Source organism: Atheta coriaria, unplaced genomic scaffold, assembly GCF_025399875.1.
Source record: "Atheta coriaria isolate IRGN ID8LTWV9N9 unplaced genomic scaffold, Caltech_Dcor_3.1 hic_scaffold_7_pilon, whole genome shotgun sequence".
NCBI lineage: Eukaryota > Metazoa > Arthropoda > Insecta > Coleoptera > Staphylinidae > Dalotia > Dalotia coriaria.
The window spans coordinates 1730154-1754993 of record NW_027045449.1 but is presented as its reverse complement, the minus strand read 5'-3'; the positions used below and the strand labels follow the sequence as shown (position 1 = coordinate 1754993).

The window sequence follows — 24840 nt, the reverse complement described above, 5'->3', positions numbered from 1 at the left end:
CTCGAAAATTCAGCGAAACTTTCAAAATTCTTAGCATACCATCACACGGGCATCTTTAAAAAACGACGATATGAGAAAAATGTGATTTATAATTGAGGTTAGGTCGATGGTATAATATGGTATAACCCTCCTGGGAAATCACCAATTGCGCGGCGGTCACGTTCAATAAGTTGCGTAGGGCGCGCGAGTGAAAAGAGTTGCCTTGGCGTGTGCGGAGTGTTATGCAATGAAAACGTATCATATCGATGGGAAAATATGCGCAAACATGCGGCTTCCGGTCGCATGCATACATAACCTAACAGCACGACTATACAACACGTTACAACGCGGTCGTTTTTTTTTTATTTCTGTTGCTAGCGCTGTGAGTTTCGCATTTCATCGTTTGCTCGCGTCGTTTCCGTGTTGAATCAATAATCAGCTGCGGGTGTATCGAAAACCCTTCAGGGATGTAAATATCGTTTTCTTAAAGGCTTTGAAAACATCAAACAAATATAAATATAACGAAATAAAATTCAAATTTTATTTAATTCCGTAGAAAATAAAACGATAAGTTAATTTTGATTACACGGAAATAAAATGTAACAAAGTGACACTTTAAAGCTTCATAAAAACGATAAAAAGTTCGTGTTGTGCGCACGATAAACAGGGGATGCGTTTTACACATGTTTATTAATTTGTGACAGTGAGTTAAATGAGCATTCAGCTGCGAATAAAATATTCAAATGTTGCCTGCGCGTTCCTCGTCCTTTGTCCTTTTGTAATCTATTCTCGTCTATTTGCTTGTTTATTATTTAAATCACATCACGCACGCATACACGATACACCCGCCATGATTATACCGTCTTCGCATGCTGGACATTATAATCCGTTTGTAATCTTTTTTTATTTATGTGATTTTATGTGTTTTTAACTGCTTTGGAAACAAACAGATTATTTTTAGATACTTTATATTGAGTGTATTATGTATTTTATGTAACAAGTGCGCTAAGTGACACTTTATCCACGTTTAGTTATTTTTTTCTATTTTTACTTTATTTTCACGTTTAATTTTTGTATTTAAACTTTTTATGCGCATGCGTAAGCTCCATTCCCGTGACTAAAGTACTTTAGTCACGATTTTAGCCACCTATGATTAAATTTTCACTTTTCCTGTCACTAAACCATGGAAAAAGTAGAAAAAAACTGTTTTGATTTAATTTTGACAATTGTGATTTGTGTCCTGTGACTTTTCACCCCTCCTGTGCCCGGATGGATAGTTAATACAATAGTTTTAGTTTAGTGGAAAGTCAAACTAAGTATCGAGGGTCGAAAGTCAAACTCGAGGCGATACGCGACCGGATTGCGGATGCGGGACTCCTCGAAACTAATCGCGCAAGTGGAAAACCTCAAGTTTTCCCGGCGTATATACATTTCCAAGTTGGCTGTATGCTTGCGCAGGCATCGTCACAATCGAATCATCTCCAATTCAGTGAGATTTCCTAGATCCAGATTTCCGGTCTAATTTAATCACAAGGATTGTGGTCGTGGTCGTAATCAAATGGGACAATTTTGTTTATTTCTCTTTTTAATTTTAAAATACACAAATTTGTCAATTTACACAATTTGGTTATAAATTCAACAAAAAATCAATTTTTTAATTTTAAACATTTATGAGTTAATTGCGCACTTTGTATAATATAGCAACGTCATGTTAGTTAGTCACTAACGAAGGACTGCGCCGTGCACGTCGCCGTTGATTGCCTGATTCAATCTTCCAGTTGTCTGATATTATTGACAATTCAATTACATTTAATTGAGCGTCGCTTATGAGACGCGGCGCGTTTGTCGCCGCCTCATTCGCCGCCTCCGAAAGGGCAACGTGCCGCGTCTAAAGTTTCAAATTGATAAGAAACATTAAGCTCTTATCGTATCGTAATAGTTGCTGATGTGTATGGGTATATGTGTGTAACTACTTTAGATACGCGAGAAAATAAATTCAGAAACGACATAAATGTGAAGAAAACTCAATTTATCACTTTCTTAACGTGTAATTATTTTATAGTTGCGTTGACACCCTTTAACACAACTTGTGTGAAGTTGAATCATTAATCACAGAAGACGTATTCATTCATTGCGATGTAAATATTTAGTATTTACGATTTCAGGACGCATTTCTTCGAATTTATGACATAAATTGTATATATTTATGTTTTCTTGGTTTAATGCTGCTGAATATTTAACGAAAAACTTCGTATAACGTAAAAATTTGTGTAATTTTGTTGGTTTTTATTAATTTTCTCTGTGTAACGACGAAAAATATTTTAATTTCTAGTAATTATGAGCTAAAATATTTTTTCAAAGACATGACATCGACGGTAACATTTGAAATATTGTTGTAATTATGCAACCCAACATACATACAAATTGCAATGCAAATTTCTATAACTTAAGCACGATTTTTCAGCTAATTTGTAAGGGTGCACGTTGCGTTACTACAAAATCATTTAACCATAACTCAAGTGAATACAACTGAGCGACGCGGAATTCATATTTTACTTCAGGAAATATTTACCGGCATTTTTACTAAAATAATTAGTATATAACCAGTTTAACAAAAAAATTAAAAAATTAAAATCTCAAAATTTTGTTTTTTGTTTTCCTTCTCAAATTAACAACATTTTTATTACTTAAATTACTTAATGAACGATTAACACAGGTAGATACTAATTAAAACACATGAATTAACACCCGCAAATGTTTCACTCAACGCGCAACTTCTTCCCAATGCGCATCGTCTCGTTTAATTTCGTCGGCGACTTGCGATGCCGGATTCATCACATCGCACAACTCTCGCCCACCCCGCCGTCACCGAAAGTACACAATGGCGTTGGTTTAGATGTGCGTCGTACGTTTCGAATGTCTAGTTGGGTGTTGTGCGGCGGTGGCGGCTGGCGGCGGCTGCGAGCGCATTCCGCACATTAATTCCGCAATAACTCCGACGGAATTAATACGAATAAACGCTTTAAGCACTAAGCAACTGGCAATACCAGGCGCTGAAATGCGAAGCCATAAAACAACCCCGCAACGAACATTACAGTTGTTACCGAAAACATGCATAAAACCAGCATATTTACACACAAAAATACTTTTTTTCTTATTTTTCTTATTATTCATATTCACAGAAACAGAAAATAAGTTTTTTATTATAAAAAAAAACGTAAAAAATTTCTTTTCATTTTTTCGTGTAAATGCTGCCATCTATTGAGTAAATTTTGATTCTATATTATTGTACCAGCATTTTCCACCTTATTCCATGAAAATTTCGCACATTGTGCACGCTGTCGGAATATTATTTGATATAAAGTCAGCACGTTTGACTCGAACGCGCTTGAGCAAATTAAATTTCTGCGCTCGCAGGCAAACTACTAAATTTCCCAGCTACAATTGCCTGCAATCCTCGCCAGTATGATATTACTACATCCTTTTACACGCCTTTACACGTTTTGTCGTCTGTTTAAACTTTTTATTGCGCGGAATAAAATGCTTCCGCACTAAATTCGCAACAAAACAGGTAAAGAAACGTTTTATTCTTGTAAGCAAAAGAAAAACAAATTCCAACATGGCGTCTGTGCCTCTGTTATTTATTGCTTCATTATTTCGCCACTAGGCGGCGGGGTGTTATTTGCGCAGGGGTTTCGGCAAGCTAACAAGCAATAAACAAGACTTATTACTATTTAAACACCATCTTTGTGCGTTTGTGTGTGTGTGTGCGTAAATTGTATTGTTTAGTTAAAAAAAACACGCATGGTGGAGGCGAGGACATTTATCGCACGACGCTGGCGACGCCAACGAGACTTTATTAACTTACACGCGTCCCGGCGTTATCCTGTAGGCATGTCGTCCATTGTCTTGTAAAATAAAGGCGCGGAGTACAAATAAGAATTATTTATACAGGGTGTAACACAAAATTTACTACAATTTTATTAAGAAAAATTCATTTTTTACTTTTTTACGATTTTTTTTATCTCTCGGTATATTTAAGTAGTATAACAAGAATTCATTACGATATTAAACTTCCTGCTGATATCCTACTGTGATATTTCAATACCAATGCCACACCCTGTTTACACAAGTAATTTTATCGTAATTTGTTTTAAATTTTCATTTCTTTTCGTTTTTTATTTTAATTTTTTTTTATTGTTTCAGGTGCGTTCACGAAGTTTAAACCACTTGGACACGTTGGAAATGCGTCAGGGTAGCGCACCGCCGGCGAGTACAATGGCCGCCACCGCCGCCCCCAGTTGTAGTCCTAGCCCAGAGGCTCAAGGGCATTTGAAGGACGCAAAGTCTGAGTCGGATTGTGCTGCTGTTACTACAAGACCTTTACTGGCACCTCCTGAACAAGTGCCGGCGAGTGTTTCACCGCCGACTGCGTCGCCATCTCCTACGTATCGACGGCATATGTTGAGTCGATCGCAGGTATATTTAATTAAGAGTTTATATTGATTAATATTGATTTATTGTTGTTGTTTTTGGTAGAAATCAAGCAGTGAATGCTTCAGTGTCAATTTTGAGGTCGGCGATGAGTCTACGTACGATACGGAGTTGTTTTTTCCTGCTGCCAGAGGTGTCACATTGCAGTAAGTTACAAAGTCTATAACTCAGCTATTAATAATCACAGGAAATTGGGGAAAATGTCTTTGGGGAGGAAATATATGTCATTGTCATTTTAGTTTAGTTTAGGAAAGAAAAAAATAGGTTAAACTAGCTTTTTGCTGTGATTTCTTCATAATTTTTAGTTAAAATTTAATTAAAACACCCTGTATATGTTGATTTCATCAAAAAGATTTTCCAGTTAAAAAAAATACTAATAATGCACTTTAGCGCCATCTGGAATTCAATTATTCAACTCTAACTGCAATTTAAGCTCTATACCAACTTTCAGCCCTTATTTAACACCCTTAACTACACAATTTTTAATATTTTAATAATTATTCTTCTATTCTAAGTCAAGACAAGTCAGGAAAATCATAGATAATTAAAATCGGTCCAGCCGTTCTTGAGTTATAAAAGATGTAACTAACAACTTTGTTTTATATACAGTTTAAACACTAGCATTTTCCCTCTTTTATTTGTTTGAAAACGTGCTTGGAAGCTCAATTGACGATTGAAATAAATCGAAAATTGGTAAAAGAAATGACGCTTTGCCAGCGTACGAAAAGTCGTCCATCAAGAGGATTTGTATTATTCACGCCGGCGCGTCCTCTTCGATCGCAATTAACTTGATAGTATCAAGGCATCGAGAACCACTTAATTTACAAGGCGAAAAGGACTATTTATGAGGGTACTTTGTGTCCTTCGGCGCCATCACTCTTTCGCGAAGAAACCAAGACGTGACGAGCGTGACAAGCTTCTTTTACACCTTCACAATATACGAGTACAAAAATTTAATTAAATATTAAAAGAGCAAAAATTAATTTACAGGAGTATTTTTGGTACACTTTAAAGTGCATCTTTCTACAAATAAAAATAATATAAAAAAATCACCAGGAAAACCGCAAAAGGTGAACTACACACCGTCGAACGTGAATGTCCCAATTCATCACGTCGACAGCGCTCTGCGCTCTGAAAGGACGAGTAAATAGGAAGCAATCGCGAAGCTTCAAGCGCGTATCGCACAAACATCATTGAATTGCCGTCAATACCCTTCGTCTTCTTTTTTGTTTCTTCTCTTCATTCTTTTCGTTTTTGATGCAAAAACAAGCAGAAAGCTCCGAACGAGTTTTCAAAAAAGCTTCCAGTCAAGAAAATGCTTGTTACTGAAAGGACAACATTTAAATATACGCATTGAATGTCGGGATGCTGGCATGCGGATCTTAATCCTCTCTCGCGTTTTGCCCCATCGACAAAGCGCAAGTTTAAACCCTCGAATGCCGGGGCATCGTTAGGCAATGAAAAAGACACACGTACAGACGTAGTTACATTCGATGCGCGTTACGCCCGGCCTTAATTTCGCCGCTCGTCTGCCGGGCACGTCCTTCCGAGCTTTCCATTCGGATTGATTTATTAACCTTTTAGTTAAAAGCAAATGTCTTACGTCGCGCGCGCGTCGGGCGTCCTTCGCGCCGCCAGAAAATTAGCAATTTTCGGCCTTGACAACTGCGGCTAACTTAGGTCATATTTCATCACGTCACAGCAGTTATCATTTACTGAGAGTGCACAGAATTATAATAATTTGATATTTTATTGTTTATTAAGTGTTGTGTTATTTATTTTTTTACTTTTTTCACGGTTTCGAAGCACAAAAAGTGATATTTTAATCACGAACAGGAAAAACTGTGACTAAAGTACTTTAGTCACGGGGTGGAGTTTGCGCCTGTGCATAAAAAATTCAAATACAAAAACTAAAGTGGAAATAATGTGAAAATAGATAAAATATCATAAGCATCATATTGCTAAACGTTGTTAAAGTGCCACTTAGCACACTAGATACTTAATCTACTTCCATATTTCATATAATCCGCATTTTCAACTTAAAAATTCATTATTTCCATAAATTCATTATATAAGTAACGCAAAACGATATAAAATGAAAATTAATGAATATATACTGAGTGTTTCCATTAATTTCATAAAAAATAAATTAAAATTCATTTTTTTTTCTTTGCAGTGAATCTTTAACAAAACTTTGTGAACTGCGAAATATTGAATTATCCACATGCGACGTATGGCTATGTGATCGCGAGTCCAACGTGCAATCCTGGCTCTCCCTCTCACAGGATACCGCCTGTCTGGTCGGTAAACACGTTAAGGTCACCGCCAAAGATGGCCGCACCAGCGGCAAGCATCTATCGCACGCCGGCCAATTTCAACCCCAATTATCACTGCAACATCCTCAGCAAGCCAAGGAGACGCATTATTTTTCGCATTCGCGAAAACTATCAGGCGTAAATATAAATTATATTTACCTATATATCGATTTATATAAGTTTTTACCTATATGTTATTTTATTTATAAATAGAATTTCCGGCCGCGCACGACGAGTTTCTTCAGCTCCAGCACTGAAGAATGCAGCACCGGCGATTACGACGGGAATAAAAAGGTGAGCAAACAGCGGTGGTCGACCAACCTCTTTGGCAACAGCAAGGAGGGCAAGCAATCGATGGAGCAGCTCATCGAACATCTCAACCACTATTCCCGCTACGGCGTACCACGCGCGCAGAACTACACCCTCTCTCGATCTGATTCACACGAAGCACTCAATAAACTCGAGGACGATTGGCGTGAAATAATCGAAATCACCGGTAAAACTCCCTAAAAATTCAATCATTCAACATTAATATAAATTTTTATCCATAGAATTAACTGATAAGCAACAAAAACAACAAATAGCACTCTGGGAGTTAATAAAAACCGAAGTAGCTTACATCAAAACCCTCAAAGTGGTCACCGACTTGTTTCTCGCGTGCCTCATCAACCTGCAAGCGTCGAATATCCTCCGCGACATCGACACCAACAAACTTTTCTCCAACATCAGCGATATCCTCGACGCAAACGTCCAATTCTGGCGCAATTACCTCTTCCCGCTGGTGAAAGATATGCGCGCGCATCGGAAACCGCCATGTTTGGAAACAATGTGCGATGGTTTCCTCAAACTGAAGGACTGCTTCCATGCTTACTATCGCTTCTGCGGCGAACAGTCGCGGTGTCAACACTATTGTCGCGAGAACTTGTCGCATAATGAATTGTTCACTGCGTATCTGGCGTGGTGCGAGACGCAGAAGGAGTGCAATCGACTGAGACTAATGGATATCCTGGTTCAGCCAATGCAGAGGCTCACCAAGTATGGGTTACTGCTGAAAGCTATCTTGAGGAATACCGATGATGATATTGACAGGGATAACTTAAACATTATGGTTAGTATTTATTGGTTATGTTTGTGGGAGTGTGACAAGGGATAAGTGTGGTTTTGGTTTTGTTGCAGATTCGATCTGTTGATGATTTTGTCAATAATGTGAACTTTAGTTTGAAGCAGAAGCAGGATAATGAGAGGCTTAAGGGTATTATTGCAAGGATTGAAAGTTATGATATTGTGGTAAGTGATAAACACTTAAAAACTGTAATATAACCTAAAAATTTTAATTTTTTCTTGTTCAGGAAACAAAAGATGATGATTTGGAAAAACTAGTGAAAAACTACAACCAACTTGATCTTACCAAACCAATGCTTGGTTGTCCATTAGAACGAAGACGACATTTATTGTTAGAAGGCGATTTGAAGTTTAAAGATAGCAATACGTCAAAGGTAAACTTTTAAAAACATCCGCTAGATGTCGCTAATGATGTTTTATTCTTATATTTTATTTTAAGATGGAAGTTCATTGTTTTCTTCTTACGGACATGCTATTGGTCTGTAAACAATCAACGAAGAAAGGTGGCGCTACAATGCGTGTAATCCGCATGCCCTACCTCATCGATAAATTAGTTGTGACGGAGATAAACAAAGAAACTCCTACGCTTGCGTGCGTGTATAAAAACGAACTTGACATGGCCATCGGCGCTTTTCTTCTGCAAAACAGCGACGCGAAGAAACTCAAAAGTTGGAAGGAGGGTATCTGCAAAGCGCAAACGCTCTACTCCCAAGCCAAAATCAGTTTCATGCCTTCCACTGAACCAGCTGAAAGCGTCGAAACTGATTATAGTTTTGAATATGTCCCTGAAAATGATTACCATTTCTGCCTGCAAGCACCACGCTCCCCGCTTGCTTCATCAAGCCGTGCGTCAAGAGTATCATCTCTTGCGCATAGTCACAGCGGGTCGGTAGAAATGAATGACCAATCCTCGTTGGGATCATGTAAAGCTGTGTCTGTCGAAAACGAAAACCGCACCGCGTCGATATCTAGCGATGAAGGTGTGCAACCATTACCGGCGGATCAAAAATCACCTTCGGGTGGCACCAGCGCAAAGAATTCTTTTAAAGGCCATCGAATTTTTACCAAAACTCCGAATACTCTATCGGTGCAACCCACCTACGCTCACCACTTGGGTCAATCGCTGCCCAATCTGGCGCTGGGCTCGCCCAACACTTTAAGCAATAACACCCTCTCCGTACCAAGCACCAGCAAGAATGGGCATTTGTTAAGTCCGACGCATCGTGGTATATCTTATCCGCCGCCATCGCCGACACGAGGGAATCTAAGGCGGGGAATGGCGATCAACCAAAGTAAAAATCCGCCATTGATTAAAACACGTCACGTGACTTCCGCTTGTGCTAGCACGACAACAGGGGGTGAATTTGATGTACCAGTGATAGCAGGTAAGATCTTAAACAACCAGTAATACATTAGTAAAATTGTATAAAGACGCCATCTGGTGTTATTTATGTGTAGCGTAAGATGGCGTCTTGGATGTGTTGAAAGTGATATCATGATATTTACTCATTGCTTTGTTTCGGTCTCTCGTCTCGTCTCTGATCTCATTCCGCTCTCTTAGAAGAAGAAAACAGTGAGGCGACGTAACTGCAACTCTCAAACTCTCTTTGTAACGCAAACAAACACTAACAAAACCTTAAACTCAAAGAGTAAGCAAAACAAAAATGAAAACGCAATCGTACGAAAATGCACAAACATCACTTTTGTCTCTTTCGCAACCAACAATGACAAACGAAAAAAAAGTAAAAAATGAACAAAACAGAACACAATCAGTGCCTAACTTCACAAAAATGAATGACTCTCGGTGAGCACCGCTTTTGTTTCCCCTAATTAAATCTCTCTTTTTTAATTAATTAATCCGCAAACACTGAAACACTGCTATTTTTGAAACTTTCTTTCTTCTTGATCTTTTTTGTGACTTTGTGGATTATCTTGCGATATTTGATTAGAATGCTAATTAGCGATGGACACCCCACACGCCTTTTGTTTAGCTGATCAATATTACATTCATTCGCATTATTATCTCGTTATTTGTTACTTTTTTAGACATTTTTGAAGCAATTACAAGCTCAAAACTTGTAAAAACTTCAAAAATGATTTTTAGTGAAAGAAAACGTTGTTATTTAATGATTTTTCAGGTGTTAGTCCTGAGGACGGGAAGGATTTTGGCGATTTCAGCCGCGGTCATCATCGACAAGCAATGAAGCGTGCACATCGTAGTGATAACCGACGTTATCACACTGCCGGCACCGTTGATGATATAAAAGTAACAAAATATTATATATTGTAAGGTTGGTTGCATACATTTCTTATTTTTTAGAAAGAAGAAGCGTCAACCAGTGGAATACAAAAACGGTCCTCCTGGAATTGCTCCTCTAGCACGACGGCATCTACAAATCAAGATGGCAACACCTAGCATCCCCTAAACAACGACTTTGATGCGTCTGGTTTTCTCATCGCTACACTGCTAGTGGTCACGCTGGCATTGTACTACCCCATGGTCTAATGGCGTATGATTCTTCATTTTTACGTCTTCCTGCGCCACTATATATTTATATAGAGTTTTAAACACATAGAGGACCAACCACCAAAAAACCCACAAACAAAATTTGAAGCGACGAGTGAACGATGACAATTTTTTCGAGTTTTGCGTCACGCGCTCCGCTGGTTTTGTTTGATATTATACAATGTATCTTGTAAATATTTTGAGGAGAAGCGACGCGAATTGTAACTTTTGGTGCGTCGCGTTTTCCGAGCAAAGCGCAAACATTCCACACAATAATCTAATGAAAAGAAAGGAACAAATACACCGACACTAAACAAAAGAGGTATTAAACACACACACGAATGAATATATAATGAATATAATAACGATAACAGGCCTAATTTTTGATACAAATTGGAACAAAGTAAGCAAATGGAATATTATAAGCCATACTTATACTCTAAGAATAGGTATATACAACCAACCATACACATACATACATATTTTCGAAGCAAACCAAACGAAACATTGGAACAATTTGTAAGTTTTAACTTTTAAGCTGTGTATAAAGAAGAAAAACACACATGAAAAAGCGTAGTATTCTACTTACTAAATAAAAACAGAGCAGAGAGTAATTATTATCGACAACCGTAGCAGATGTCAACGAATATTTTATGGCTTAGATGGCTTCTTAGCGATGATACAAACGCGAAACTATTATATAGAATGGTATTTTGTGATTTTGATGAAAAAAAAGACATTGCAACAATATATATTGAACGTGATACAATGAAAGAAACACGAACATATATGCGATAATTACTAGATTTAATTTAATTTAACATAATCATAATGAGAATATGAGATAGAGAAAGGGAGGGAGACAGGGGAAAGAATTTAATTTATTTTTGTTATTGCTCCATTATTTTACTACAATTCTTTATTTGTAATGTGGTTGTGTGTTGCAGCCAGGACGTCCGAGAATATTAAGAACTTTGTAAAAAATGAGAGAATATTTATTGATTTGTATGTTAAGCATTATGATTATTCAAATAGAAGTGATATCAAGCATTAAATTTGCTTGTGGAGTTTCGTGTTGGTGTCTACTGATCAGGGAAACCTTTCAAATCTGTAAAAAAAAACCTCAGAAATTGTCATATTTTTAAAAACTTTAACCAAAAACACTTTGAATCTGCTCTAAAATAGAGTAATATCAAGTTTCTTTTGTTATTTAGCTGTTCAAAAACGCTTTTACAAGTTTTTTTATACTATTCATCCCCTAAAACCATAGAAATTTTACAATTTTGAATCCTTGGTAACTTGTGTCACATTCCCCTGAATTTAAAAACAGTTACATTTTGAGGTTATCCATCATGTTTCCAGAAGAGACTGTAGAAACGAACGAAATATCCACGGAAAACACTGAATCCAACGAAGATTTCTACAAAAATGCCAAAGATTACTGGTCGCACCTGCCTCCAACTGAGAACACCGTCCTCGGCGGTTACGGCCACATTTCCCAGATCGACATCCAAGGTTCTAGAAATTTTCTACACCAAATATACACAACAGACAAGCAGTTGACCAAGGATCGCGCCCTTGATTGCGGTGCAGGTATAGGTCGCATCACCAGATGCCTCCTTACATCTTTCTTTCAAAAGGTGGATTTGGTGGAGCAGAATGCAGAGTTTTTAAAGGAAGCTAAAGTTGAATTGGTGAATCATACAGAGCGAATAGGTGAATATTATGCTGTAGGCCTACAGGATTTTCAACCAGAGCATAAATATGATGTTATTTGGTGTCAGTGGGTGCTAGGACACTTGATCGATGAAGATTTGGTTAAATTTTTCAACAGATGCAAGTAAGATACTTTTTTTAATTTTTAAGAATAAATTTTCTTCAAATTTTGATTTATTTTGCATCAGAGCTTCACTAACAGAAAAAGGCTTCTTAGTAGTGAAAGAAAACATGTCATCTTCTGCAAATATAGAAATGGACTCCACAGATTCATCAATTACAAGATCCTATTCACATTTTATGGATATTTTCAAGCAGGCTGGCCTGAAATGCTTCAAGAAACAGAAGCAGATGCATTTTCCCAAAGATCTGTACACTGTGTATATGTTTGCACTTAGACCTGAGGTTTGATATAAACAAATCACGATTTATGTATAAGATTGTGTAAGTAATTTATTATTTATTTTGTGAAGACTTGTTTAGAGGGAGGTGATGGTTTAATATCGCGAATTTTTCGTACATTAACACGAATTTAACATTGTGAAATTGTTGATCTTCAAAATATATTGGGATTTTTATGTTTTTTTGGGGATAAAACAACGAATAACGAAGATATTTACAGAATTTTGAAACGTTTTTACGTAAATTGTACTATTGTACAATTAATAAAAGTAATAAAGCCAAATGCGACGCGATTACCGCCTAAAAACATCTAGAATTTCATCATTATAATTTGACTGCACGTCTTGATCACCCGTGGAACTCGTACAGTTTGAAGCACTGATCAATTCATCGCTTGCTTCACTTTTTTCTCTTTGCGGGTCATTGAAATATGTAAACAAAATGGCGAAGCCTCTCAACTTGTCTTTGTAATCCAAACATCTTTCTCTGTACATCTCGGTGCGTTTTTCTGACTTTTTTAAATCCGCTGTAGTTCCACACAACCGTTTTCTTAGTATTTTAATATCCGAACGTAAATCGGCGATCATCGCCTCGCGCTGCTCACTGAAATTCTTATAAACCTCTTGTTCATTAACCAAACTCTGCTTGTTCTCTTCAATTTGTCTCTTTAAAGTTGTCACCATCTCTTCATTAAGATGTAGTTTATTCTTTAATTGCTTCATGTCTTCTTCAGCTTCTTTCAATCGCGATTCTAAATCAGAGTTGGTAAACTTCAAAATTGTAATTTGCTTCTCCAATTGGACCTTTTCTTTCAACGCGCATGCGTAGGCAGACATTAAATTCGCATGTGCATTAAACTGTGAGTCTTTCTGCACAGTATCGGAGGTGTGCGGCCGAAAAATTGAATTTAATTCACTCATTTTAACAAATAATTTCTTTAAACATCAAAAAATTATAAAATATTTATAACGAAACAATTTTGACATGTAATTTCAACGTTGTTTGATTATTAATGTTTGACATGCGCAAAACAAACAAAAAAAAACGGGAAATTTTAACAAACAGAGTCCACAGATTGTTTGTTGCATTAGGTACATTAATAATTTACATTTATTTACTTGATGCCAGTTGCCAGAAACAATATTGGCTTATTTTTTTTCGAAATTGAATACACACATACACGTTGAATCTACAAAGAGTCAAATATATACCAAGTGTGTGTCATCGGCTACAACTATAAACCACTACACTGTTTTATTTGTTGTTATACTTGTAGTATTTGTAGCTAAATCATTGGTTTCAACTGATATTTACACCACGTTAACTATGGTACAATTGGTTTCTCATTTTTTATAATTTAGGCATAACATATGCTTATATAATACACATCAAAGACTAACCATCATTATCCTCATAATCATCATCATCTTAATTTAGTACATTTACATTTTACACTTTGTTGTTAGACATGTTACACTAAAACAAATCGTGTGTGTTATTTTTTTTTTCTGTTTCTGAATGATTTTCATCTATATTTGTGTTCCGTCTACGAATTTATCATTTATTTTCTCAGATGCGTAAATATTGCTGATATGTGCGGCATTGCGCATGTCACTTACAACAAATGCAACCGCCATTAATCTCATCTCATTTTCAAGGAATGTATTATCTCTTATCTCGCCTTGTTTTTCATACTCGATACGTAGCTTACTGCGTTTTTACTTAGTTTTATTATACCTTAGATAAAATGTTTTAGTAATGCATTGACTTCTTTCCTTCCATCTTACTATATAATCTCTCAATGAGCTGAAATGTAATTATCGTCCAATCAGTATCTGATGGCAGTGTTCCAAGCAATTGGTTCCCAACAAGTTGATTCTTGTGACATTTGCGTGACTGCCCCTAACTCGATTAGCTTTTATTTCATCGATCGCGCTGCGCTGCTTTCCAATCGGATTTGGTTTCACCGGAAAAAAATGATTAATTAATATATGCTATCCTCGAATCGCGAGGATTGTTCCTATTTGTTTCCTGCTCTTAACACCTAACTCGGCTGCCTGCGGAGACCTCAACACCACGACTTAGTATAATACAATATGTATACGATAATAAAACAGTCTTAAAACGTCTTAAAATCACAAGAGAAATGATAATAAGTTACAATCATCAATTAATCAATATACATGGACAACATGGTTTAAAAATCAACGGAAGAAATATTAATCTAGACATATAGCTATTTGGGAAGCTAAACATTTGTGTCTTCCAGTTGAATGAATTAATTCATAATTAGTTACTCTTATGTAGATTATTTGAGTTTCGCTCGCGCACCTTTCCCTCGCACACTTGACTCGTGTTTAGTTGCTAATGTTTTTGTTTTTTATACGCTTTTTAAAACTCCCGCCTCGTCGGTTTCACCACCGAAAGGGTATGTACGTGTTTTGTGTTCGTGTCTGCTGTGTGAATTGGAAGTACTTTTCGATGGGAAAACCGCGAATTTTCGGAGTGGAGTTGATTCACACGTTGCTATCGAAGACGGGCGCGCCAGTGAAACCCATCGGCTGCGCATTTGCCACCAGGTTGGAGTGCATCGACGAGTTGGGCGGGCGGGTGACACCCGCTTGATCGCTGGCCATCGCCGCCGAACGCATTTCCTCCGCAGACGCCCTAAAAATTTATATTTTAAAATTATTTTCTTGTTCATAAAATGCAAGTGGAGATAATTATTAGCAAATAAATGAATGTGCTACGTCTACAATTGTTATTATATAGAAATATAAATAAAATACGTTGCTACAACACAGGCACTAAAAAGAAACTGAAAAATCGACAACAGCAGATAATGATTATACTTGTTGGTGAGTTATGTGAGTTTGTGGTTAATGAGTGGGCGTTTATGTCGGACGCCAGACGTCCGGGTCCTCCATGAGCGTCGTGTGGTGGTCGGAAGCAGCACCCATACCGCCACCCATGCCAGTTGGCGACGTCGCCATCTGCGGCGAGGCCATCGCGGCCATGTCTTCCCTAGACCCTCTGATCACCAACATTCAATTAGTTACACACACATGACGAAAACAACACGCACACGTTAGCGCTGACATTTACAATGATATTAGTTGAGTAATACATTAAATGTAAGTTTTCAATCAGTTCCCCATAAATAAAAATAAAACTTACTTTTTGCCTAGGGACATCATGCCGTATATAACTCCAGTGCCAAAGATCATTCCACTGCCGAAAATGCTCGCCAGGCCCGGGCAGAGGATAATCGCCGGTATAGCCAAGCTAAATTAATATAATATTTAAATTTTTTAAGGATTAGGATGGTTTTATTGTGGTGAATATTTGCATACCCAACATATGCAGCTGCTTTGTTCCAATATGGTCTGGCCTCAACCTTTTCACTCAACCGCTGGACGTGATCAATGAACATGCAGCAGCACGGCGCCTCGCAGCACACGACGATGAAGCCGGCGAGGATCTGCCACATGCCGCTGATGACGCAGCCCATGTCGATGGTGATGATGCCCAGACAGTTCCAGAAACCCAGGAAAATTGCAACTGGAATATTATACACATAATAAGTATATAATCATTAAATTTTTATATTTTTTAACTTACGGAAGCTGCCGGCTGTGCCGAGACCCCGGCCTGCGTAGCGCATCCACCATGGCACATCGTCTTTGGCGTTCGGATCCTGCCCCGGCCGGGCCATGATCTGCGCGATTTTCTCGGAGAAAGACTATGAAACAAACGGCGCATTTTGTTAGTTACGATAGATGTCACTCAGACGTAGATGGAAAACAATTGCGGGTGATTTGGTTGTTCATTTGGAGTATTTACCATGTTATAGATCGATGATGTCGCCCTGACGTCCCCAAGAGCAGCACAAGCAGATGCCAAACACCAACTGACGTATCAGCCAACCAGCGGACTCCGTGAGGATGACAGATGTTTCCAGCAGGAGTAGCAGTGAGCGGAAATGGCCGACATACGATGTTTTATAATCGGGAATAATCGGATCTGCTTCTGTTCTGTTTTTTACAGGCAACACACGTAACAAAATGGCGCATAATTTAAAGTTTTATTAAAAGTTAACAGGAATTGTCTTATAAAGTGTAAAGTTTTAGTTATAAAACGTGAAATATCATCAGAAATTCAAGTCAACATGGTATTTCCTGTTTAGATAAAGTAAATTTTCACGCTGTTTTTTAGTAAAGGCGGTAAATAACCGATAATACCGGTTAAACCGTCGTAGTGTAGCAGCAGAAGGCAAAAACCAACCTCACCAACCTGTTCGCACTGTTCGTCACTCTGCTGTTATCCACAGCAGTAATCCGCTATCCGAAAACATACATTCCAAAGCCGAGGCGTGTGTGTCTGGTGTCAGTACGCGGCAGCGGTTCCGTGTGTCGCGTCTGACGCTTTAGATTTTTAAGATAAGCAGGCGGATGGTTTGCGCAGTAAATCGCTGATTGTGCGTCGTCCGGCGTGTGTGCAGTGCCGGATCGCCTCCTAGAGGAGCGTAACGCCTCGTGGCTGTAAGTATCCATTCGATTTGCATTCTATCCTTTGTATTTGTACGAAATATTCGCGCGATGTATTTGGGACAGGCCGCAATTGAACGCAATCAACACACAACCAGCGGTTGCTTAGCTGTCGAAAAGTGCATGTTGTGCAATCCTACGGTGCATAGTGATATTATCAATGCAATTTTTAGTGCAATTTTCATCATAAACGGAACAATCATATCATAATCGGCCAGGCAGGGCATTCAGGCGGTTTATTGTAGATGCTTATAATTGAATTCATTGCGCCAGTGAGGATAACTTTAATTGGCATTCATGTTTGCCTGCTTTTGTCGGATTGTTCTAGAAAGGGTCAAAACGGTCAGCACTTTCATATCGTTTGAATGCGTTTAGTAATGTGGAGCAACTCGATGGGAGGTTGACAAAGTTCAGGGGGGTGGAAATTCCAAGTAATAAAATAAATTACAGGGGAAAATCATGTTAAATTTATAATTTTTTCTGATTTAATTTAGTAATTTGAGTGAAAAATGTCATTGTCATCTAAGGCGGCCATTGAGAAACAAAAACAAAAAGTTGTTTGTAAAATCTGGTTTAATTTTTAACCCTCTTGACTTCAAACATGTTTTTTTTTTCTTTTTTTGGCTTTTTCTCTTGTTGTGTGTTTGTATTTTATTGGTTTTTCTATTTCTTGACACTTAAGTTAACTTAATATCGCTTCAAGAGTTTTTATTTGTGTGAATATGGTTGGTTTTAACACAAAACAGAGATATTCGATATTTTTACATATTTTAGTGATAAGAATCGAACCATATTTACATTTGCATCGATAGTTTTCAAGTGGTTCCAAATGACATTGTAACGATTAGTTTTATTTTAAATTACAACCAAAAACCTACAATATTTTTGGAAATTTGAAACTTCAGCCTGTAAATATTTGCTAGTGCCATAAATAACATAAACTTGAACTTTCCCATTACCCCATTTGCCCTTTTTTTGGAAAATCAGAACATTAGGGTTTTATGACCTGCTATTTTTCCTTCTTAAGACGCAACCACACATCTTGCGATTCATTTCAAACTTGTCCATTGCCAAGTGCACAACAACATTTTTAAAGTGTATTATTATCTCCAGTGTATCAACCACGATGGACGCTCTACGTGTGGAAACCATCCGCAATGTGCGCAGTTGCCTGGTGATTGTGAAAGGCGCATTGGACATCCGCCAATTGGCCAAAGACTACAACACTTTCATGAACACACCAATTCCCTTCAAGAAACTCGGCTACAACTCCCTCGAAGATTTTCTACGTTCCGATCCATCACTCGTGCTCGATAAACAACCAAATGGCCAAGTCCTCGTCGATGCCATTCCGGATCCACGCAGTAAACACATTGGTGAAATGGTTGCACGACAAAAGACTCCAAAAAGAAGAAAAACGCGCCTCTGCGACCGAAGAATCCACAACAACCGAAACGATGGCGGCCGGTGAATGTCGTCTCCAACGGTCAGCATCAGCAATATGCCAACAATTCACCGCGTATCGCGCAGCACAATCAGTTTATCACTAGTCCCAGGAAATGGCAGCAACCACAAGCGCAATATCAACATCAACAGCAAGCACCCACACATCATCAATATTCCGGCGTGACCAATCAGCATGTTCAGAATAATCTGCGTAACATGAGTAGAATGCAGATTTCTCCCGAGCAAAACAAACCGACGGCGAATAAGGAGAATCAAAGGCCGTCAGCGGCGTTATTACCATTACCCGAAGTAGTTGCTGCTCCGAAGGAAGAGAAGACTAATATTACAGCGGTGATGCAGCGTGCGAGGGAGAGACTAAGCAGCACGGCGGCTTCAGTTAGCGGCAGTGATGCGGATGATAGGAATCAGTTCTGTGAGAGTGGTGATGTCTCGAAGGATTTGTGGAATTTCACGAGGTTTCGTCGGATTGAAGAACCGCAGGTGAATTGTGTGCAGACGAAGACAAAATCACAGAAACGGCCGCAGTTTTACTGCAAAGTTAAGGTAATTAAGATTAAATAACAAATTTTCATGTTTTTTTAAGTAATTATGATGTATTTTAATATTTTGTTGTTGGTTTAGGTTGATGGATCGACATTTTCAAGTTACCCTGAAGAATTCCACGATGAAAAGTCTGCGGTTCAATACTCTACCAAACTGGCGCTGGAACAGCTCCTAAAAAAGTATGGCCGAACGCGAAAACAGTCGATTCCAATCACGGTGGATTCGTCCATCATCGAACGTGTCCCCAGTCTTATAGGTAAACATTACAACGGTGTCTGGAGCTGGCAAGTTGAAGCCGATTACAAAGATTTGTACAATGAAGCACTGCCTGCTAACTGGTTGGAAATTATTGATGTTAGTCCGATGATTACCGTTGAACAGTTTGGCGATAAATTTGTTTTGCGAGTATGCAACCCACAAGACGTAAGTGTGAATTGTTCTTTTTTATTTTTATGCGATATTTATTCTGCTGGTTGTTGTGTTTTGCTTGTTGTTTGTGTGTATTTACTGTTTGTAGATGATTGACTGTGGTGATGGGGACTAACATTGGCTTTTTATGTGGGACGTTTGTTTATTTTAGTTGTTACAGAAAGGCAAGGTGCATTCGGCGCTGGCGTGCGACGTGTCTATTCCAACCAGTTCGGCGAATTTCGATGAGAATGGGTTCATGACGGCGAGGGTGACTTGTGCGGTGTCAGCTGGTGAGGTTTGGTGTAGGCAGATCTGTACAGAAGAAGCTGTAAGTATTTTTTATTAGATTATTATGATACAACGTAGCCACGAAATATTTTCCGGCGATTTTACTACAATAATTGAGTTTATAATCAGCTTACAAAATATTAAACAGCTTTTATAAAAAATGAAATTTTACTCAAATCTAAATATATTTTTTTGTTTCAGACCGCATTTGACACGATGTGTGAACAAATGAACAAACACTACAACGATATGTTTAATCAGAACGCCCGAATGCTTATTGAACGCTGCGTCAAAGGGCATTACTACGCCGCTTGGGACAAGACCTGGCATCGGGCGCAGGCTCTCGAAGTACGCGAAAACGGCCTGCTGTGTTTGATGGTCGACCGCGGCGATGATTGCTTCATACCGTTCGAAAATATATATGCACTGCATCGTCAATATGCGCGCGAACGAGCGCAGGCTTTTGTTTGTCGCCTCGCTGGTCTGGATGAACTCTACGAGGCATCACAATTTACCGACGCCATCATAGAATTAGAAGACGCTGAAATTACTCTGGAACTCATCGAGGATACTGAAAATGGGGAGACCCCAAAGAAGATTGTTAGTGTTGTTATGTACGATATTGAAACAGGCGTCGAATTCAATACGGAATTGATGGCGATGATTGCCATCGAGAATACTACACATACATTTGATATCGTAAGTAATTAGAAAGAAAATTAAAATGAAATAAAAGAAAATAATAAAATTTTATTAATTAAAAAAAGGTTTTAGGGATTTTACTATTTTTATTAAACTCTGCGGCGTCTTTCAGCAACTATTTTATAATAAAAATAGTAAAATCACTAAAAACCTGTTTTTAATCAATTAATAAATGAATTATGCAATTAAAACAAGTAAAATATTTTTATTTTCTGATTTTTCAGGATAAATCATTTGAAGTGCATGTATCACACATTGCCAAAGATGGATTATTCTACGTACAAGTACGTTCACCCGGTTATAACGTCCTAAATACCATGATGACTGAACAAGAGTCTGAACTGCCAAAATATTTATCCAAACACACGCACCACGAGGCTATAACACGTCAAAACTGTAAAGATAAGCTTTATTTCGCTAAACTAGAAGATGATTCATGTTACAACCGCGTGAAGATCATAGATTCACCGGAAGACTTCAAATACGCGCAGATATTATACGTGGATCACGGTAAAACACGAGTGATTAAATTAAGCAATGTTTCGCTTTTACCTCTGGATAAATTGAATCCACTATTGGCGAAGTTTCCACCACAGGCGACATTAGTACGCATGCAGATGAAGAGAATCCCAAGTGATTTAGCAGCGAAGATGACTGAATTGTTGCCGCAACAAGCCAGTCTTTTACTGCGGGTGCAAAGTAAGGACGAGAAGGGAATTCCGAGTGTTATGCTGTTTGTGCCGAATGTCAACGGGTTGGTATCGGTGAATGACAGTCTAAGTTTTGAAAACTTTAAAAAGTAAGTATTTTAATTTTAAATTAGTCTAAATTAATAATATGATTGATTAATTATTATTATTTTTGTTCCAGGGAACCAATTTCACCGTTATCACCAAATGGCCGTTTTACTCCACCAGACTCCCCGCACAATGTCCCATCTACCGGCGTTTTGCAAGCACCGCATCTTCCGAATTCCAAAGAATATTTCGAGGTAAAAGTACCGTTCGCCGTCAATCCGTGGAACTTTTTCATTCAACCACGTGATACAGCGAATCAACTGGCTGAGATGATGAGTAAATTACAAGCGACATTCGCTAATCGACACGTGGAGGCGGTTAATCTGAAAGATATTAAAGCCGGTTCTATGTACGCTGCGAAACGCGATGATGGCGTCTGGTGTCGCGTCTGCGTACTGAAGACAATCTACCCGAGCGCCATTGTTGTCTTCTATGTCGATTTCGGTTATTATGCAAATCTAAATTATCAGAATTTGTTTTCGTTGGATAAACACTTTTTGGAGCTGCCGTATCAGGCAATCAAGGCAAAACTAGCAGGTAATAATCAGAAGAAATCAAATTCACACATAAATCTGATTTGTTTTTGTTTTGTTCTAGGCATCAAACCCATTCAAGAGAAATGGTCGGTTAATGATTGCCGCTATTTTGAGAAGTTGGTGCAACAGCGTGAGTACGTGTCGGTAATCATCGCATTGGAAAACGACGAGCTTTATCCATGCGATAAAGTGCTTGTACTCAAGCTGATTGACACCGAGTCATCCAATCAAGATGTGGTGATTGGTGATTTGTTAATTCAGAAGAAGATTGCCGTTCGGAATTAACAAAACTATGTTTTATTTGTTTTTTTCTCATATCGCAAAGTTATTGTTGGCGGAGTAACGTTTTTGTTTATGTTTATGTAATATTTATCAACGGATAGATTCTTTTATTAGATGTTATAACTGTGCGCGAATTGTTTGCACGCACTATTGGCAGGATACTCATGAATCGTTTGCAACTCTTGAATTTTTCTATTTTTATTATTACTACTTAATGTTTGACAAATTTGTTCAACCATGTCGCCCTCCAATATGCACAATGTCGAACAGTTTCCCGCACGGTTTTTCTACGGCTTTTAAAGTTGAATCTTTAAGCAACTTACCAAGACTGACGACTGACTTATGATACAAAGACGCTAAAAAAGACAAAATGGCCGTTGAGTTGTGAGCGTGCGTCGCAATGTTACTTTGTTTGGCGCAAACAAAGTTATACATTGTTATCGCAGCAGAAAATGAGATGATTTATGTTTTGCTAAAAATTACTTGCGTTATGTTTAATTATTTAAGCATGTAACGTTAAATATAATTGTTTGTATTTTCATAGAATTTAAAATCGTATATTTTTGTATGTATTTTGTAAGTATTTAATTGTTTTATTTCGAATTCGAAACTGTTTCATTTTTTAAAGTTATGCTTGTTAATGTTTCGTAAACAATGGAAAACAAGCAATTATAAAAGATTTACACTTATTGTAAACGCAAAAATGTTTGAGTTTTTCAAATGTACATCCACTTTGTTTGGTATCACGGTTGTATATGATCTGGCTGTGAAGAAGAAACTGGTTTGTGTTGAAAGTTGCCTACGCGCTGCGCTCCATGGCACTTTCAAAGATGGCTCCCAAACGGGGAACGAAGCAGACGAAACTCGTAAATAACGACGAATACAAGAATCTGGCGTTATCAGACGCGCTGTGCCCGATATGCAGATACATCCTGGTGCTGCCGGTGACGTTGCCATGCAATCACAACTTCTGCACCGCGTGTTTCGAGGGCACAGTGGCGAACGCAAACCTCACCTGTCCGCTGTGTCGAATACGCTTCGCCTCCTGGTTGCGCATCGCCAAGAAAGAAGACCGCCTTGTTAATGGTAAACTATGGACGGAGATTCAGAGCAAGTTCAGCGAAAAGGTGCGCAATCGTCAGGCTGGCGTTGAGGAGCACCTTGACGAAGGTACCAAGCTTGCACAAGCACATGCACAATCAAAACAAATGATTGTTTACAATACCATTCACATGCACTACATTTCTAAATTTATTCCTAGCGCCGAAAATTCGGCTCACGAACGCGGGTGAGATCCGGCGCGAGTACGAGGAGCAGCTACAACGCGAACGCGAGCAAATCGCCAAGCAGCATCGCGAGGAGGAAGCCGCCAGTGCTGAACTCATCAAGAAACTGAAGGAAGAAGATGCGCGTCAACAGCGCGCATCACTCCAACCGAATAATTCACTCAATACTCTCAGGAAACGTCCATTAGATAAACTCATTCAGAACATGCAGAAGCACTTGAACGTCGTTCCTAGTAGGCATGCAACGCGTGCGGACGTTCAGCTACTTCCCACCGCCGCAGAATTACCTCAATCAATCGCAAGCACGAGCAGCGCTTGTCCAATTCCTGAAAAGAGCACAAAACAAAAGAATCTGATGCACTTCGCGGAGGTGATCGAGATTTCCGACAGCAATGATTCCATTGAAAACGAATGCAGATACTTCAAGCCTATTGATAGCGATATTCCGCTGCCAGCAACCGTCAGAACGCCGTTAAAAGTACCAGCCACCATGAATAAGCATCATAGTTTTAAGTTCGAGTAAGTATCTCACACAATATATTGCTCAATATATTGATTTGTATCATTTTCAGACCGCCTAATAAGACACAACCGATAAACTTCTCCGAAGGAAGTTCTGCGTTCGTCCGCTTTATCACACAGTCGCGTAAACGTAAACTCAGCGATAAAGTACTACGGAAACCTGTTGATGAGTGTTTATCATCAACATCCCTGTTGAAAATCCCGCATACAATGACGTTGCGTGAACGTAAGCCTTCCAATTCATCACCGCCGCATCTTCTGCCCGCTGCAAGCATTCTCAACGGATTAAAAATCACCGAGTTTAGTAAACTGGAGCAGGAGCGCAGTGATTTGGAACTGGCGAAAAAACTTCAGGAAGAATTCAATAGGGAGCGTTACACGACGCGCAGCAGCATCTCTTGCAGGAATAATATTAAAAAAGCGCGACAGTTGACGCTCACCGAGATTATGTCGACGTCGAAGTGCAAATAAGCCTCGCGCACGCGAACATTTCTGATCAAATGATGTGATTTACAGTCAAAAACTTTCGTTAAACCTTTTTTTCTTCGTTTTTTTTTTGTACTAACGGATTATTTCTAAGTGGACATTGATGATTTGTTTGTTGAGATATTGTCTCCGGGTTTGTATGAGATGAGAAATCAAAATTAGTCATCTAATTTTAAGCTACGAAGCAGGAAACTAACCGGGAGCTTTGCCTTTTGTAACAAAGGGTCGGCTCGTGAGATAATTTACATAAAATATCGCTGTGATTCTTAAAAGATTTAAAAAACAAATGAAAGATATGATTGTCGTAATATAAGCTATAAGATGATTTTTGTAAAGAATATAACTAAAACAGCTGTTAGCAAAATGATTATTTTCTTACAAATATTTACAAATAAGAAAATGGCGTTGCATAGTCGTAAACACAAAGAATGTGTATATT

The 24840-nt window shown here is 38.4% G+C and overlaps 5 protein-coding genes across 8 annotated transcripts in view; 4 read left to right on the top strand and 1 right to left on the bottom strand.

The window, feature by feature from the left end:
• The window catches only part of LOC135795619 (pleckstrin homology domain-containing family G member 5), a 30855-nt gene extending 19384 nt beyond the window's left edge, over positions 1-11471 (top strand). Inside the window, exons 4-13 of one of the 3 annotated variants that reach the window (XR_010549096.1) lie at positions 4186-4458; positions 4519-4619; positions 6650-6926; positions 7002-7284; positions 7340-7896; positions 7965-8075; positions 8138-8284; positions 8350-9295; positions 9472-9559; positions 10049-10176. Coding sequence is in view for 1 of the 3 variants with exons in the window: in XM_065307361.1 (XP_065163433.1) it covers positions 4186-4458; positions 4519-4619; positions 6650-6926; positions 7002-7284; positions 7340-7896; positions 7965-8075; positions 8138-8284; positions 8350-9295; positions 10049-10176; positions 10231-10326 (2919 nt within the window). In the remaining 2 variants the exon portion in view is untranslated. Of the gene's footprint in view, positions 1-4185; positions 4459-4518; positions 4620-6649; positions 6927-7001; positions 7285-7339; positions 7897-7964; positions 8076-8137; positions 8285-8349; positions 9296-9471; positions 9715-10048; positions 10177-10230 lie in introns of those variants that run through there. The other 2 variants (XR_010549095.1, XM_065307361.1) reach the window with 2 other exon arrangements.
• Positions 11472-11724: 253 nt separating this feature from the next.
• On the top strand, positions 11725-12570 carry Ntmt (N-terminal methyltransferase). Its single transcript, XM_065307370.1, has 2 exons — positions 11725-12256; positions 12321-12570. The coding sequence occupies exons 1-2, from the start codon at positions 11769-11771 to the stop codon at positions 12541-12543; spliced, it is 711 nt and encodes a 236-aa protein (XP_065163442.1). The 5' UTR covers positions 11725-11768; the 3' UTR covers positions 12544-12570.
• Positions 12571-13626: 1056 nt separating this feature from the next.
• On the bottom strand, positions 13627-16571 carry fwe (Calcium channel fwe). Of its 2 annotated transcripts, XM_065307372.1 has the most exons (6): positions 16378-16571; positions 16156-16276; positions 15888-16095; positions 15712-15819; positions 15387-15567; positions 15060-15201 (listed from the first exon to the last, which is right to left on the bottom strand). In XM_065307372.1, exons 1-5 carry the CDS (start codon positions 16378-16380, stop codon positions 15429-15431), a joined length of 579 nt encoding a protein of 192 aa, XP_065163444.1. In that variant the 5' UTR covers positions 16381-16571; the 3' UTR covers positions 15060-15201; positions 15387-15428. The 2 variants fall into 2 exon arrangements, with proteins under 2 accessions (XP_065163443.1, XP_065163444.1); XM_065307371.1 differs by lacking the exon at positions 15387-15567 and having other exon boundaries at positions 13627-15201; positions 16378-16556.
• Positions 16572-16795: 224 nt separating this feature from the next.
• LOC135795621 (tudor domain-containing protein 7-like) lies at positions 16796-22811 on the top strand. Its single transcript, XM_065307363.1, is given in 9 exon segments — positions 16796-17075; positions 18195-18478; positions 18481-19091; positions 19170-19514; positions 19672-19830; positions 19992-20489; positions 20717-21291; positions 21363-21826; positions 21887-22811. Coding segments are annotated over 8 exon segments (3147 nt in total). The 5' UTR covers positions 16796-17075; positions 18195-18207; the 3' UTR covers positions 22111-22811.
• Positions 22812-22922: 111 nt separating this feature from the next.
• Positions 22923-24765, top strand: LOC135795625 (E3 ubiquitin-protein ligase rnf168-like). The gene is made up of 3 exons (XM_065307369.1): positions 22923-23277; positions 23369-23912; positions 23966-24765. Exons 1-3 carry the CDS (start codon positions 22923-22925, stop codon positions 24384-24386), a joined length of 1320 nt encoding a protein of 439 aa, XP_065163441.1. The 3' UTR covers positions 24387-24765.
• Positions 24766-24840: the final 75 nt, after the last annotated feature.

Bases quoted from the DNA above. Each gene is read 5' to 3' on its own strand.
- Ntmt (XM_065307370.1), top strand. From the start codon at position 11,769: ATGTTTCCAGAAGAGACTGTAGAAACGAACGAAATATCCACGGAAAAC. The intron at 12,257-12,320 runs GTAAGATACTTT...ATTTTGCATCAG, and splicing joins AAATTTTTCAACAGATGCAA to AGCTTCACTAACAGAAAAAG.
- fwe (XM_065307371.1), bottom strand. The intron at 15,820-15,887 runs GTATGCAAATAT...ATATTAATTTAG, and splicing joins AAAGCAGCTGCATATGTTGG to CTTGGCTATACCGGCGATTA. The intron at 15,202-15,711 runs GTAAGTTTTATT...ATAAATTTTTAG, and splicing joins ATGATGTCCCTAGGCAAAAA to GGCGTCTGCGGAGGAAATGC.
- LOC135795625 (XM_065307369.1), top strand. From the start codon at position 22,923: ATGGCACTTTCAAAGATGGCTCCCAAACGGGGAACGAAGCAGACGAAA. The intron at 23,278-23,368 runs GTACCAAGCTTG...ATTTATTCCTAG, and splicing joins TGAGGAGCACCTTGACGAAG to CGCCGAAAATTCGGCTCACG. The intron at 23,913-23,965 runs GTAAGTATCTCA...TATCATTTTCAG, and splicing joins CATCATAGTTTTAAGTTCGA to ACCGCCTAATAAGACACAAC.